This window comes from Micropterus salmoides, unplaced genomic scaffold (genome assembly GCF_014851395.1).
Source record: "Micropterus salmoides isolate LMB-PRFRI ecotype aquatic unplaced genomic scaffold, ASM1485139v1 Ms_hic_scaffold_13, whole genome shotgun sequence".
Lineage (NCBI taxonomy): Eukaryota > Metazoa > Chordata > Actinopteri > Centrarchiformes > Centrarchidae > Micropterus > Micropterus salmoides.
Genome location: NW_024040374.1, coordinates 34,016,968 through 34,032,455, shown reverse-complemented (window position 1 = coordinate 34,032,455; position 15,488 = coordinate 34,016,968). Strand labels below are relative to the sequence as shown.

General features: G+C 37.5%; 1 protein-coding gene across 3 annotated transcripts in view; it reads left to right on the top strand.

The window, feature by feature from the left end:
- Positions 1-12,031, top strand: part of nfic (nuclear factor I/C) — an 80,511-nt gene extending 68,480 nt beyond the window's left edge. For all 3 annotated transcript variants that reach the window (XM_038716914.1, XM_038716915.1, XM_038716918.1), the window contains one exon: positions 618-12,031. In XM_038716914.1, the coding sequence (XP_038572842.1) occupies positions 618-742 (125 nt within the window). In that variant the 3' untranslated portion in view covers positions 743-12,031. The remainder of the gene's footprint in view (positions 1-617) is intronic.
- The last annotated feature ends 3,457 nt before the right edge of the window (positions 12,032-15,488 follow it).

Here is a 15,488-nt window from a genome sequence, read left to right as displayed (position 1 = left end):
ATATTTATCTGCTCTAATATTTTGAAAATGCAGCGAAAGACAAGCTTTAGCCAGAACACTGGCATTTATTCAAAAACTGCACCTAGAATACTGTAGATAATTACATTCCCAAGTGGTATCTAAAGGTATCTGTATACAACATGTGCACAGTAGGATTGACCAGTGTATTCAGTGTATTGGTTCAGCAGTCACTTTTTTGACAAGCCAGTCAAGCTGTAAATCCCCTGTTAATGTCAGATGTGTCGCACAGAGAAATGTAGAAACAGCATTTTTGATTGCCGGACAACTCAAAATTGCACAGTGTATAAGGGGCCTAAAAACGTTAAGAATGTTTAGCTGCAGGCTAATGGCTGATGAGCTGATTGGACACCGCTGAGCTGGATGATTTGACACTTGGGTGGATGCTAGAAGAGACAGTTGTGAAGTGAACACAGAGCACCACAGCACTAATCTCTTCTGTACTGAGCTAAAATATGCTTTTTGTTTCTTATTGCTGTTGACTGAGGTAAATCAGCAGTAAGTTCTATGTTCTTTCAAAATGTTTGAAATCAGCCGGAGATTATACATTTAGAATCTGACTCATGTACATTTTAATTGTGTGTTTGTCTTTGTTCCAGTCTTGGTACCTGGGCAACTGAGTGAACTCTGGAGGAAAGATGATTGTCATGGCAGTACTGCCCTGGAAGGAAGGAAACAATGTTATCAAGACATTGCCAGAGGAAAAATATATTCAGCTTTGTAGAAGCATAACTTGTGGTCATACACACATATAAATATACAGTGGAATATATTTATATATGTTTATGCACCCAGAAGAGACCTGGATGGAAGAATGATGCTGCTCTTACTCAGCCATTTTGCAGCCACAGAATGAACTATGCTATATTGACACTAAATGGTTCTCACAAATGACGGGAGTTGTGATTTTTAAGTAAGGGAGTGATGAAGATGTCTGGTTGGTCCAGATGAACTGCAGACCAGAACCAGGCCTCAACACACCAGATTCTAAGAAGCCTGTAACCTGACTGTGTCCACAGGATGAGGCCTTTTCCCCTGAGATGGATGTCAGTCTTTACCCCTGTACCCTGGGTTTCTACACTAAATCTAGTATATAGACATAGACCTCATACCCCTCAACACCCAGAATGCCCCTCTCCGCTTCAGGTGCTGCTTACAATATATGCAAATAAGCCTCCCTTATTTTCTGAACCAACTAGAAAGAGAGATCCTGTTGTTAATATGTAATGTTTCTTTGCACTTTTTAATGTTATTGATACGTCTGAAGAAAAGTAAGAGTTGAAACAGCGCAGTTTTTTCTCTCTCTTCCCACCAAAAGACAGAGGCTTTGTCTTTTTTATTGACAATCTTCCGCCATTAAGTTGCTCTGCTAAGGCTCATGTTTTTAAGACTGTTTGATTGTGCTTTTTTATCAGAAAACAATGCGCAATATGGAAAATAAAAGGTGTATTCATGCCTCCTCCAACACAACACACAATGCTAGAATTGTGACACCAGTATAGGCCCAGTAGTACTGGTATCAGGGGGAGCCCTCATTAGCAGAGGACATCTTTTTACATGAATGTCCTGCAGCTTCCTTCCCTTCAGATGCTGATCAATTTGTCATGACAGTACTTATCCAAACGGCCAAAGGCACAATGTTTGAAGGAGACATGCACCTTCCACAACAAAAGTCTCGGTAGAACTGGCTGCTGAGCTTAATGTGGGAAACTGTGGCAGTATGTGTGTGTGTGTGTGTGTGCGTGTGTGTATGGTTCCTGCATTTCCAAACTCATCCCTGCACTGTTTTGAGGAGATATGTAGATTTTGTTTGTGTCTCAGAGAACATAACGACGAGGCTTGTACTTGTATGTAGGTAGATTAGAAAGAGACATAGTAGGCCTTGCACTATTCCTAAGTTAAATTGCTTTTTGAGAAAGGTGTGATGCTGTGGCCAGGCTGGTAGGGTATAGTGTATAGTCAGTGTTTATGACAGCAAGTGTTGTGCACACTGACTTGACCTGAGCACAAAATCCAGGTTTCTTGTCTCGCCCAAGAATGAGTGGAGGTCTAGAAAGTGTCCTTGGTTCTGCACTGTATAGCTCAACCCCAATCCAACTTGAAGACTGGTACAGTAGCAGTAGGGTGTGGGCAGGGGCGCGCTGGAGGCATATAAATGAAAGGACAGGCTAGCCACAGTGCCATGGTTGGTTTGAAGGCATACCTAGATGGTTTACCACTTGCAACATGAGGTTGCTTTTTTGTGTCCAACCTTGACAAAATATTTGCATTATGCCAGTGTTTTAGTGAAACAATATTCTCTTGTGGCTGTCTTTTCACAGTTTTGTTTAGTCAATAATCTTTTGAAAGGAATTTACTAGCTTAAAACTGTACATGCTGCATTTTGACTTATATTACAATCTTCTTAAACATTTGATAAGGTTAGCATTTAATAGAATCGAAACATTAATCTTTTTCTGCTGTAATGGCGACACCTCAAAACCACATGTCCATAGACGTAACAAAGAACAAGATGTCATATCAAGGGATAGCAACAACTATGTGTAGTCAAAGATCTGAATGCAGAAGCAGAATAAAATCCAGAATCAAATTATCATACATATCACCATAAATATTAATATGTTAAATTCAATGCAAATCCAAAACCAATATTCTATTAGTAGAGTATGTGCACCCTGACCTTTTTATATTTCCTACAGCATTTTTTGGTGATGAAAACACTGAAAATAAATTGGAAATAAATCTTTATTGAAAAATACTTTCTAATATGTGCCATATTTAAATCTCCAAGGCTTTGCAACTGTAAAGCAGGCAAGTGAAATGTGTTGCCTGGGGATGTGGATTGGTGTTTCTGTGTTGAGGTGCGATCAGATTGAATAGCAAGCAAATTTCCGTCTTGTGTTACTGCTAGTGTGTATTTGTCTGTAGATGTTACATCAAAACATTAATATTTTCCTGTACGATATTTTCCAAGAACAAAACCAAAGTATATTACAATATTTCTGGCCACTGCCATAAATCTGAGCAGTGAATATTCAGTAAAGAAGAAGAGTCAAGTAGAGTGTACTGGATTCTTATATTTGGAAGACATTTTAGAAAGCAGACATCCGTGGGATATAGAAAAAAGGTAAAGTTTAGATTTCCCTTAAAGTTCACAGAGTGCGTGGTGAGGTTACAAATGGGGCTGTCCAAACAGCCAGCGTACCAACTGTACACCGCCTTACTAGCTTGCAACGCATACATCGACCATGTGTGTAGAGTGGCTGTTTAAGTATGACAACTTGGATAAAAACATAGTTCAGTCTGATATTTTCTTCCAGTTTTTGTCCGTTTTCCTCTTGTCTCTTTGTGTTTATACATTTTAGTGTCATACCGTGTTGAAATAAGTGTGATAAGGTGAAATATTTTCTACTCTCACAGAAGCATTTCCACTTTTCCCCACAATTCACTTTGCATTCAGTCTGAATACAGGTGTCTGTATCTTTTCCTTTCCCAGGGTTTGGGGTTAAAGTTGACAGCAGCCAGTGCCTATTAGGGGTTCAGATTTTGTACTGAAGGTGCTGATTTGAGTTAGGTTTTGGTTGGGCTAGGTTTAAGGTTTGGTTAAAGTTAGCTTAAAGCTGATGTATACTGCATGGTGCTGTTCTGGTCGCTGTGCTGACCTAATGAATGCATGGCTCAAAGATGATACCTCTTCCTCTCTATCCTGCTCTTCCTCTTCCTCGCCTTCCCCTGTCTGTACTCTGTACTACATCAGAAAGCAGTGGATGGAAGGGCTGTCTGTTTCTTTAAATTTAATAATAGCCCTGTTGTTAAACTTCTATTTTGCACGATATTTCATAAAACACATTATGTGCCTTGCCTTTAGTTAAAGAATAATGCATTATGTGAACGTGATCATACTTTTCATGGTACAGCTTGAAGCACTTAAAAAAAGCTGCATGTTTGATTGCTTGGCATTTAGCAGTGTAGCAGGTACACAGTTTTAGGTTAAACAATGGCAGTGTATTAACTGCCAGCTGAGATACTAGCTCAATGAAAGCGTTCATTAGCTTCAGCAGAGGTAAATTCACTACTACTTTTCAACTAAAGGCACAGCAAATTTTTACAGTGTGAAAGGAGCAGTATGATATTTTGGAAAATATACTTGTTTGTGATCATACATAGGGGTTATGAAAACTGATCTGGTTCAGTGGCTCTGCTGTTAATAGTGTTGGCTTATAGGTGTGTGTGGACTTAAGTAAATTGACATTGGGTCATTCTGGGTCAAATCATTTTAGATTGTGTTCAAACTTTACGTATATGTTGTTTAAGACCAAAAGTAAGTCCCGTAAAAAAAAGTCATAGGCCATTTTTAGGGTTCAGTATCTTCAGGAAAGGGGTTAGGGTTAGGGGTTAGGGTTAGGGGGTTCCACGATGAGGTGAGAAAGCAGTTGCCAACTAATTAAAGGACGACTTCCTCTGAAAGTCGTCGGATGTTTCCCAAAGTACAGTGCATCCAGAAATTGTTCACAGCGCTTCACTTTTTCCACATTTTGTCACGTTACAGCCTTATTCCAAAATGAAAGAAATCCATTATTTTCCTAAAAATTCTACTAACAATACCCCATAATGACAACTTCAAAGAAGTTTGTTTGAAATGTTTGCAAATTTATTAAAAATAGAAAACAAAAAAGCACAATCAGCACTGCTCAATACTTTGTTCAAGCACCTATGACACCAATTATAGCCTCAAGTCTTTTTGAGTATGATGCTACAAGCTTGGCATTCCTAGTTTGGGGCAGTTTCTCCCGTTCTTTTAAGACGAAGGCCACGGTGTTCAGTGGGACATTCAATGCTGCAGAAATGTTCTGTACCCTTTCCCAGATCTGTGCCGCGATACAATCCTGTCTTGGAGGTCTACAGACAATTCCTTGGACGTCATGGCTTGGTTTGTGCTGTTAACTGTGGGACCTTCTATAGACAGGGGTGTGCCTTTCCAAGTCATGTCCAATCAACTGAATTTACCACAGGTGGACTCCAATCAAGTTGTAGAAACATCTCAAGGATGAACAGTGGAAACAGGATGCTGTGTATTATGTAATTTATTTTTTAATACATTTGCAAAGATTTCAAACAAACTTCTTTCATGTTGTCATTATGGGGTATTGTTAGTAGAATTTTTAGGAAAATAATGGATTTCTTTCATTTTGGAATAACGCTGTAACATAAGAAAATGTGGCAACAGTGAAGCGCTGTGAACACTGGATGCATTGTATAAACATATGGCTATTTCATACTTCAGGCTGATAATACAGTATTTGATTGTTGTTATACTAAAAATTTCAGGGGCTTCAGCATAAACAGAAACTGATATATGGCAAGCCAAGTTTGCAAATTGTTGCTTTTGCAAGATGGCAAAAAGGCCATGTGAACTCATTTCTAGGACCATGAAAGTGAGTTTGAAATGGGGTCTATATGTTGGCATTTTGTGTGTGAAATTAAAAGTTCCTTCCATGTTGTCTTCATGGTTAAATGTAACAAGATTTTTCATGGTTTGATCAAAATTTAAGATGTAAATATAAAACTATCTGATTTGACACAGAATGAACCCACTGACTGTGTGTGACACAGCACTCACACAGTGTTGAAAATTTGACGTGTGTTAAACGTTATTTTAGGGTATTCTTAAAGTATGGCTACCTTGGATCTGAAAATGGGACTTTGCTTTGTCTACATCCTGTTTTGAGATTAATTATTAAATACATGCAATCACATTTGATAGTATTTATTGCAGGGAAGGTCTTATACTATATAAAAATTTGAATAATTTGTCAGGCATTTAGCCAATGTGGCCAAGCCACTCAATCCCATCTAATGGAAACATGTTAAACATGCTTTGGTTTGGGCTCCAAGGCTCTGCAGTTCTATGATTGGCCAATAGTACTCCGTCCATTTGCCTGTATAATGACACTGACCACATGACTAATCATGTGACAAGATACAACAAAAGGCTGTAGATGAGTTTGAGTTTTATATGAATGCATGCACTTAACACTATTCTTACTCAACTTTTTAGTTATTTCTTGAGTTGTTATAGTTATATTGCTTGTAGAATTGTAGTTTTAAACACAGGAGTGTGTATGAAAATATGTACAACATGGATTCAGTTATTAAAGGGATGCATAGAATGTGTAAGTCTCGTGCGTTTTAGTTTGGCCCTCCTAAGATGGTGCCACAGAGTAAGGGACCCATGAAATGCAAAAAATTGTGGGTTGGCTGGTAGTATAGTTTAGTCATGTGAGGGATGATGAATGGTGATGGGTGAAAATGGCAGTGAAGTCAAGTTAAGTTAGTGTGAATTGGAATGCACCCTAAGAGTGCATACCTCCGCTAAGGCTGCACACTGCACACTGATCACTCACTGAATCAGCAGTTGCCAGCAACAGTTTTAGAATACCCAAATCTTGTCCTGAAATATGTGGGCTTTGTATGGGATGAATTATGCAAAATTACACACTTTTAATATGACCAGTTAAATGGTAAGAAAAGTTTTACCAAACATTTAAAATAGCAGAAGAATATTTGTTTAGTCAGAAATGGACATAGACTAAACTAATAGATTTGTCTTAACACAACATTCACAGTTCAGGAAGGTTGGAGCAGAAGTGTTCACCATTCCAGTTTTATATATGATCCAAAATGGACAGTCAGACCCGTCCGATACCCAAACATTTGATCCAAATTGTGGTGGACCCAGAGGGAGAACAGTAACACTGGCAGAATGATGATGATGATGCTCCAACAAATAAAAAAAGTAATACATGGTATGTTTCTGCACTTTACAGTTTGTACTCTGCTTAAAAAACATTTTCTCCTGCAATAACAATGATACAGCATCTGATCAGAGTTGATAGAGAATCTGCTTGGATCCCTCAGGTATTAGACATATTGACACACAGACCTGAGACCTGCAGCAGTACAGCAGGACACTACCAGACCTGGCTAATTCAGGTCCCGGGTCTTGAATATTAGCAACACACATGAACGCCTCTCGTTAGGAATTTAAGTTAAGTGTTTTATAAATGGCCACAAGATGGTACTATTGCTACTGAAACATCTGATGGAAATCAGTTCAATTGGTCGGAGATAATTCAAAATTTGTCTACTGAAGAGTAACAGCAGCTTGGGGTGAAGTTGATTTTAGTACTGTGATTGTTCAACTTGAAAGCGATTGGCTACTTTCACAGATACCAGACCAAGTTGTAATTACAATTTCATGTTTGTACTCCCTTTTTCAATCAATCATAATAATGTCAAACAGTATGACCATGGTGATCTAAGACAGCATAGTATTAACCCATGATAGGACTGACTGTGGTTCACTCAGTTGTGAGGTGTGTGTGACGTGTGTACTGGTTGCCTATTAGCAAATGCACTACAGGGATTAAAGGGAGAACATCTGGGCCCACAGACAGAAAAATAAAGCTGGACAGAACTAAAGTCTTAGTTTGTGGACACAATAAAACCAAAACCAGTTTAATATAACACTGCACAAGTCAATACTAAACCAAAAACTTCAGTCAAAATGTTCTATACATTTAAATCACCTCTCTTCTACAGCTAAAATAAATGAATGCTGTAAGATGTACAAAGGTTGTATATATTGTAGGGCTGATGTATTGTATTACAGAAAACTGTAGTGGCTTTGTGATTATTGTGTCTTCTCCAGCTGATGACCAAAATCACTGTGCACATCATACTTTGGGAATCTTATTACGGCTTCATATTGTCTACCAGAAAGCTGTGCTTCTAGCCAAGATAAAAACTGATTTAAATTCTAAACCTTAACTTGTAGACATGATGTGTGCACTATTTAAAGGCAGATAGCTTAAAAGCAGTGCATTTTCAGAGTTTGTCATTATTTGGATGTATGTCAGAAGAGATTTGATTCTGTGTTGAAGCAGGTTATGAAGTGATACCTCTTCATTTCTATTCCTTTCTACTTTTCTCTATCACTGTCAGTTTGACAACAGAAACTACAAAAGAAAGCCAAATAGCTTCCCTACCGAACACCGCCAACTGAGTGGAAGACTAATCCACTGTGTTCTAAAGGTGTGTCAGCTACATGCAATAAGACATAAATTATGCCCAGGCCTCTATGTCAAACCTCTTAAACAAGGTAAAATACCATGCTGCTCTCAGTAACTATTCATATCACAGTTGCCAATCAAAGTGGATACTTCTGATTCTTGTGAGAAGGGACGTTGTGTAGAAAAGTCCAGTTATTAACAATCAATCTGGAAATTCCCCACCTTCAAGTCAAAATTTTTAATGAGGTGAGGATAATGTGTTTGTCATGAAATTGAACTTGGAGAGAAAACAATTGTTGGGTCTCTGTAAATAATATTACAAAGAGTACGTCTAGACCTGCTCTAAAAAAAGTGCAGTGAAATCTCTTTTGTTATGAACTGGCGCTATATAAATAAAATTGAACTGATAACAATACACATCAGATCAGCTGTCACGCAAACATTGTCCTCTCCTCAAGAAAAAAGTGCTTGCAAACTCATTACTTTCTCTGCTCTATTCAAATAAACCAGCAGGTCAACAGCATGACAACTGAAAAAAAAAAACACCAACCAAAAAAACAAGCAGTGCCTATGATTTTACTGCTAATTTAATTTAAGTTCTTTTGTATGCTGTGGTTTGCAATATGTGTCCAAGGCCATGTGAGACCCTTTAGCCTAGGGGTGATGCTCAGTGTTGATAACATTACCATCCCTGTATAGGCAGGATGGGCTGTCCAGGTCCTGAGGTGACAAGCCATAAAACAACCCAAAGAGTTGAAGAAAACCTAGAGGAAACACTGAGAGACTCATGGTTCTTTATTTTAGGTTGGATTATGTTCAGGGACTGCAGCTGTGTCCTGTTTTCACCTCCTTACAGAGTAGCACTGGAAAAAGGCTGTCCATTCTAAATCAGGCAAAAAGTATGGCAAAGCATTTACAGCAAGGCAGTGAACATTTGAAGACTTACCAAAGAGGGAATAGGGAACCCATTAGCAACTTAATGCTAATAGATGATTAGCTACCAAGTATTTCCTGAAAAGTGTTGAAACAATAGCAGTAGTGATCCAGTGTGTTAATGATAATTTCCACGTCACAGTTGGAAAAGCACAGGTGTAGGTAATAAAATGAATGATGGCTGAAATCCGTTTGGCTGCTTAAGTTTCAGGGTCCTGCATTTTGCATGCTGGCTCACTGTCCTTGCACACGCTCTCATGGTTTACTGGGCCATTGTTAATTATGTTAATAACACCTGTGATTTTCCTACTATAAAAAGTCAAAATATTTACTGTGAAAAAGGTATGTTGCTGATTAACTGTAAATCATTTACTAAATGAGACATAACATATAACTGATCATTGCACTATTACACACATTAATTACTGTAGTCATTGATTAATATAGTGTAATATATTGCTGCATTATACTTAGTTGTTACTTCAAATGCATCCTTACTTGATTGCTAATCCACCATTAATTACCACTATTTTTGTATGTTTTTTTTAATGGAGAAGGCGCCATTAGATCATGACTTAAACAACCCAGTCCCTCCTTTAATTAATGTTGTTATGTTAAATTGCTTTCAGTCCACAGCATTAGACAAGAGAGATGTTAGCTGTGAATGCTGTTTTGAAGGAAATGGCCTGTGCTTACGGTACTATGGGTCCGTTGCATTATGTTCAGTGCACATTTACATTAACACGTAATTCAACATATCATATTAACAAGGACACAATAATGTATGCAAAGTGACAACTGAGTATAATGTGCTACATAACCTGAGACACATAGAGACTAATATTTACATAATAAAGATACAGTATTTAGTCAATGATTATGTGCTGTTTAGCCTTTGATCCAGCATTGCTTCAGCATGAGATATTCAGGAACTTAATAACTGGAACTAAACAGGAACTGAATAAATCATTGCATACTGGTTCATTTACAGATCTGGTATAAATTTATTCTACTTTACAATTCTTGATTTACTGGGGTGCTATTAGTTAAACCTGCAGTGCGGGACCTTTGTCTCCCCCTTCTGGCAGTGATAGGCTTAATCAGCATTGTGTGAACTAGTTTGACAAGGGCTTGAAGGTAAAGGTCCTGCACTTCTAAGTATGCATTAATTAGTACTTCCTAATTTCTTCCATAATATTTGGAAACCACTTACAGTTTTGCAGTTGTCAGAATCCCCAATGTTAATAAAGTAACCACTGGTTCAACTTGACAGTTAAAAAAACAGAGTTGCTGAAGCTGCCAATCTGACAGGATTCTAGTTTCGCCCTGATGGTAGGTTGAAAAATTAACTGTAGAGCTGACAGCCACTTTCTATAAAAGTGCATTGTCTAAGATCTGAAATTTGTTGACTACGATGTTGTTTTGGTGTTCCCTCTAGATTTTTCTTTACTCTGTGGTGCAAACCAATTGCTGTTCTGATCACTGTTAGCACTGTTAGTAGAGAATAAATTAAGATGCATCATATCAGAACTGCTTTATGATTGTGGTCGGCAGGTTATGTATTGTAGGCGGTAATAACTAAGTGAATAGTAGTTCTGCTGCTAGTGATTCCTGTTAAGCTGACTGCTGTGTGAGGAACAAAGGGACTGTTGGATATCTTATCTTTTCATAGAGGGCTCTTTTCTATAAACTGTACATGTTATTCAACACTCTACCCTACTGCTGCTGTTGCCTGAAAACCATTTACTTAAACTTAAATGTGTTTCTTTTATCTGTTTCATACTTGCACACAATGCAAATGTTTTTTTTAAATGGCCATTCGAAACAGTTTCTGTAATTCTGAATTCTGTTTCTGAAAATCAGATTTTATAGAGCTACAAGTTTTTCTGACAGTGATGCCATATTGATTCCTTTCTGTATCTGCGGGTACATTGCTTCTGCACACAGTTTACTCCATGTGCTGAAGAAAGTTTGTAATGAATGAAAGTTGTTTCTCAGAGAAAATTTTAATGCAGTCTCATATTTTAAGGATTTTTTCTCAGAACTTTTCAAATATTAATAGTAAATGACTGCTTTGCTTGCTTTAAGATATATATCCCTTACATCAGAGAGAGCATAGGCATGTTCAGCTTTCATCAGTTATTGCATGACTACAATCTGCGCAGACCACATTAACTGTACATCAGGCCATTGTATTGTTCATTTAGCTACAGAATAACCACCCAAAATCTTTGGCAATTGATGAGACATGATAAGGTCCCCCTCTGACCTGAGTCTATTCTTTTCTATTTTGTGACCTCAGAGTGCATTAACATACCGGAAACACATTTGAGAAAACCATCATGAGTACTATTGCTATGGTTACCAATAGACCAGTTAACTATACCAGAGTTTTGTTGTCTGATTTGACTAATTAACTTGTCTTAATATATGATTTTAATTGACACCTGACAGCCAATCAGAAACCAGCAATAATGCCAAATCTATGTTCCAGCCTGAGAGCGCCGGTGGGCTAACTCTGGCCTGAGATGGTCACTGTGGAAAAGGCTGCTGCTCTGGACTGGATACAGTTTGTAGCAGCTTTAACAAGAGCGTACTTTTTCCTTTAGATGTTGTTCAGCTCAAGCAAATGTCAATAATCAACCTTTATTTCATGATGTAAACTGTTCCTCTAACACTGCATTTAAACAGGGACAGGAACACTGCAGCATATATATGTTTTCTTATAGCCATCTAAATTGAAGTCATGGACTGACAGTTGTCTGTTCAAGGTTGGACTTTCTGTTGTTGTTTGAATGTATCGTAGTTTGATTGACAGCTGTCTGAACCAGTGTTTCTGACCTAGTGTTATTCATCTGCTGTGGGGGATATTAACATCTTTGATAATATGTCATTATAACCATATATAGCCATTGCTATCAGTAAATGCTGATGGATTCATTACTGGAAATGAGTATGTTTCCCTATGCAAAAATATACCATTAATAAACAAGCTATACCACAACTCAGCCAACAGATTTGTTTGTTCATTTCATTCATATCTGCTAATATTATGATGACTTGCCTGCCCTCTTGGCCTGCAAGCAGACAGAAAACAGCCATGCATTAAAACAACGTAGAGGGCTGCATTGGTGTGCCTGCCAGACTGCCCTCATTCAATATATATTCAAACGGACCTAAATTCAGTCTGAAGGCGACCTTACACTCACACACAACTTCATATTATAACCTTTTCTTTTTCTTCGGTAAGATGGGTAAAGGGACATGATTCATACATGGAATATAATATAAAATTTGTGATACTAGAAGGGTTGCTAATTAGTGGATGAACTACTGAGCATTCCAATGAAACTATCAGTTTGGCCAGCCAATATTATTAACTCTAAGCAGATACAATGTAGATATGCTATAAGGTGTGGTCAAGCAACAGATAACCTAATCTTTGCTTCATGAGTTTAGGATTCAAAGACAGGTTAAATACTTTAAAATCAGGGTTGATGCCCATAGCTCACACTGTCATGTCATGAAGTCAGGTTGCAGTAGCTGGGATGTTCCGATCTGGGGAGTAAATGAAATAAAATTGCTATTGCAGTGGACATGTCATTGTTGGTACACATTCCAACATGACAATGCACATAGGCTGTACATCAAGAGACAGTGTGGGCTTACATAGAAGTCATGTGTTTTACACACGTCAGCAGTGTGTGACGCTGCACTTCATGTTTCTAACATAGCGAAAGGAAGTATTTTTTCTGGGAATGGCACAACTATACTATAAACATCTTTGCCCTTGTAAATGGAAATAATGTGGCTTTTCTTCACCTCCAGCAGGTTTGGGCACAGATCAGAAGCTGCTCGGTTTTAGTGAACTGCAAAATAAGTGAATGATAGCAACATTTAAACATCATTCAACCGACTCACCAGAAAAATGTGAAAGAGAAGAGTGTGCTTCACTATACTATAGTAAACTATTAGATAATAATAAAAATAATATGAAGGGTACATGGAATATACTAAACAGTATTATAACGAAGGGCATGCGACTAATTATGCACCAGTATTTAACTGGTAATGAAAAGAACATTAATAACATGAAGGACGTTGTCAATAATTTTAATAAATATTTTGCAAATGTAGGACCAGATTTAGCTGGAAAAATTTCTATTCCGCAGATAATCGAAAATAGATATGAAAATCTTATTGAAAGAAATCAAAGTTCAATGTTTCTTAAAGCAGTAGAAGAAAAACAAATAGACATTGTTAAAAAATGCATCTAATCAGTGGATGCTTTAGTTTTGCATTTTAACAAAATATGAAGATAGTTATGAGATAGATATGAAGATAGTAAAAAATGTAATTGAGGGGATATTAAAACCATTAACTCATATCTTTAATTTGCCATTCCAAACTGGTAAATTTCCAACAAAAATGAAAACAGCAAAAGTCATACAGCAAAAGTCATACCTCCATACAAAACTGGAGATAAACACTACTTCACAAATTACAGGCCTGTCTCTACTGCCACAATTCTCAAAAATTCTAGAAAAACTCTAAAGCATTAAAAGTACTTGATCTAGCTGAACTGCAGTGATTTTGTTCAAGGCTAGAAGCAATTTATTGCCTGGCAATATAAAAGTTTTCTGAAAGAGAGGGGGTCTATGACTTAAGGGGAAAGTGATATTTGAAGACCCCCAGTTTTCGAACTACTAAGAAAAGTTTGTGTTTATCTGTTGGTGGCGTTAAATTGTAGAATAAACTAAAAAGTGAATTAAAGCAATGTTAAAACATATTCCATTTTAAAAAGATGTTAAAAGAAATTATATTTCAGAGGTACAGAGAAATACAGTGCTAATAATCACTTGGGGTTATATTGAATAATTTGAAGAATGTGTACAAATGTTTTTGTGTAAAATATGTATGTGAATATAATTTTAATTATAGATTTATTATCTCTGTAGACCTATTATTTTGTAGCTATTTATAAATAAAAATATAAATATGGTAGTAAGGGTATAAAGGGGTAGGAGTACACAAGTTTTACTTCTTCCTACTCCTTTTCGCACATGTAAATAGGGGTTTATAAGTACTGGAAATTATGGAGAGTTTTTTTCATTTTCAGTTCCTTATTACAATTCCAAAACAAAGACAGAGTGCATACATAGACCAGAGGTTAAGATATAAACAAAATTAAAATTAAATAAAAAATAATACATAATCTGTGTGTGAAATTTAAACGTTTCTGCTGCTGTGATTATACATCATTATACGTCTTGGATACAACCCTCTTGACTGCGGTCCAAAAGTCCTTTCCTTACCACTTTTCCTTGATCTTGATGGAAAACTTCATGAGGTCATAAAGACTTAGGAAAAGACAACAGTGGCTCTAGGAAAATCCGACAGCTCTTATCTAGGTGACGTAATTATGCAACGATGGATGTTACTAACGTGACCTGCCATGATGAAACTACAATGTTCTGAAGATGGACTACAAAAAGTGCATCTTTGACACTGCGCCCCATGTTGTTGTAATGCAGGCCGTCTAAAGGTGGACAACACGGTGGAATATATTACTTCATTACCAAGGTTGCAAAAAGGCGTATACGGTAGCCTATCAGTCACCAAATAGTTGAATGCTTGCTCTCACTTATCAACATGAATCCCAATAACTGTATATAAATAATACATTACATTTACTCAGGAGGACATCCACCTTGATCCCTGCCTTTATTAAGGCTCCTTCAGAGCTGAGGATTTATCTGGAGGGCGGTTGCTTTACTCCAAACAATTTCACTGTATGAACCTGGACTGTTGGTGCATTCCATTTACCTCGGAAGTCGGAGGTCGGATCTGGGAATGACGTTGCATCTGAGTTGACGGCGTTCCAATTACAAAAATTCTGAAAACCTTGCTCAGCCAGCCATTGTTTACAATTAGCCAGGTTAGCCATGCAGAATTTACTCATACTACACTGTAGCAACACGTCCACAGACAGCAGTATGGACAGCACTTTGTGTACGAAAATTTATGAGTAAAAGGATAGAGAAGTGCTAATAAAACGCACAAACTACAGCCTCGAACACCTTATTGTGTACACAAGCGCACTCCATTTTCCTGCCTTTTTAACACCGTTGTGTTTACAAACTTGTCGCAGCCGATTAGGTAACACCTGTGACACGCCCACTAAATGGGAGAAAACATACCTCGAAGCCCGTTGTGGCACGTTCTACAACGTTCCAAGGAAACATGTCATTCATTCCGAAAACGCTGCAAACTAGTGCAAAACGTTTGGAGATTGAATTCGCCCCACATTCAACAAAATCAACATCAGTGATGTCAAAGTGAAATGACATTATGGAATGCGGTTAGAACAGCGCTTTATGAGGCGCTACACAAACAGTGAAGGGCGGAAAGTTTGATTGAGTTTCTAATGTGCCATATTTTAATGTACTGGCAAACTAAACAGTT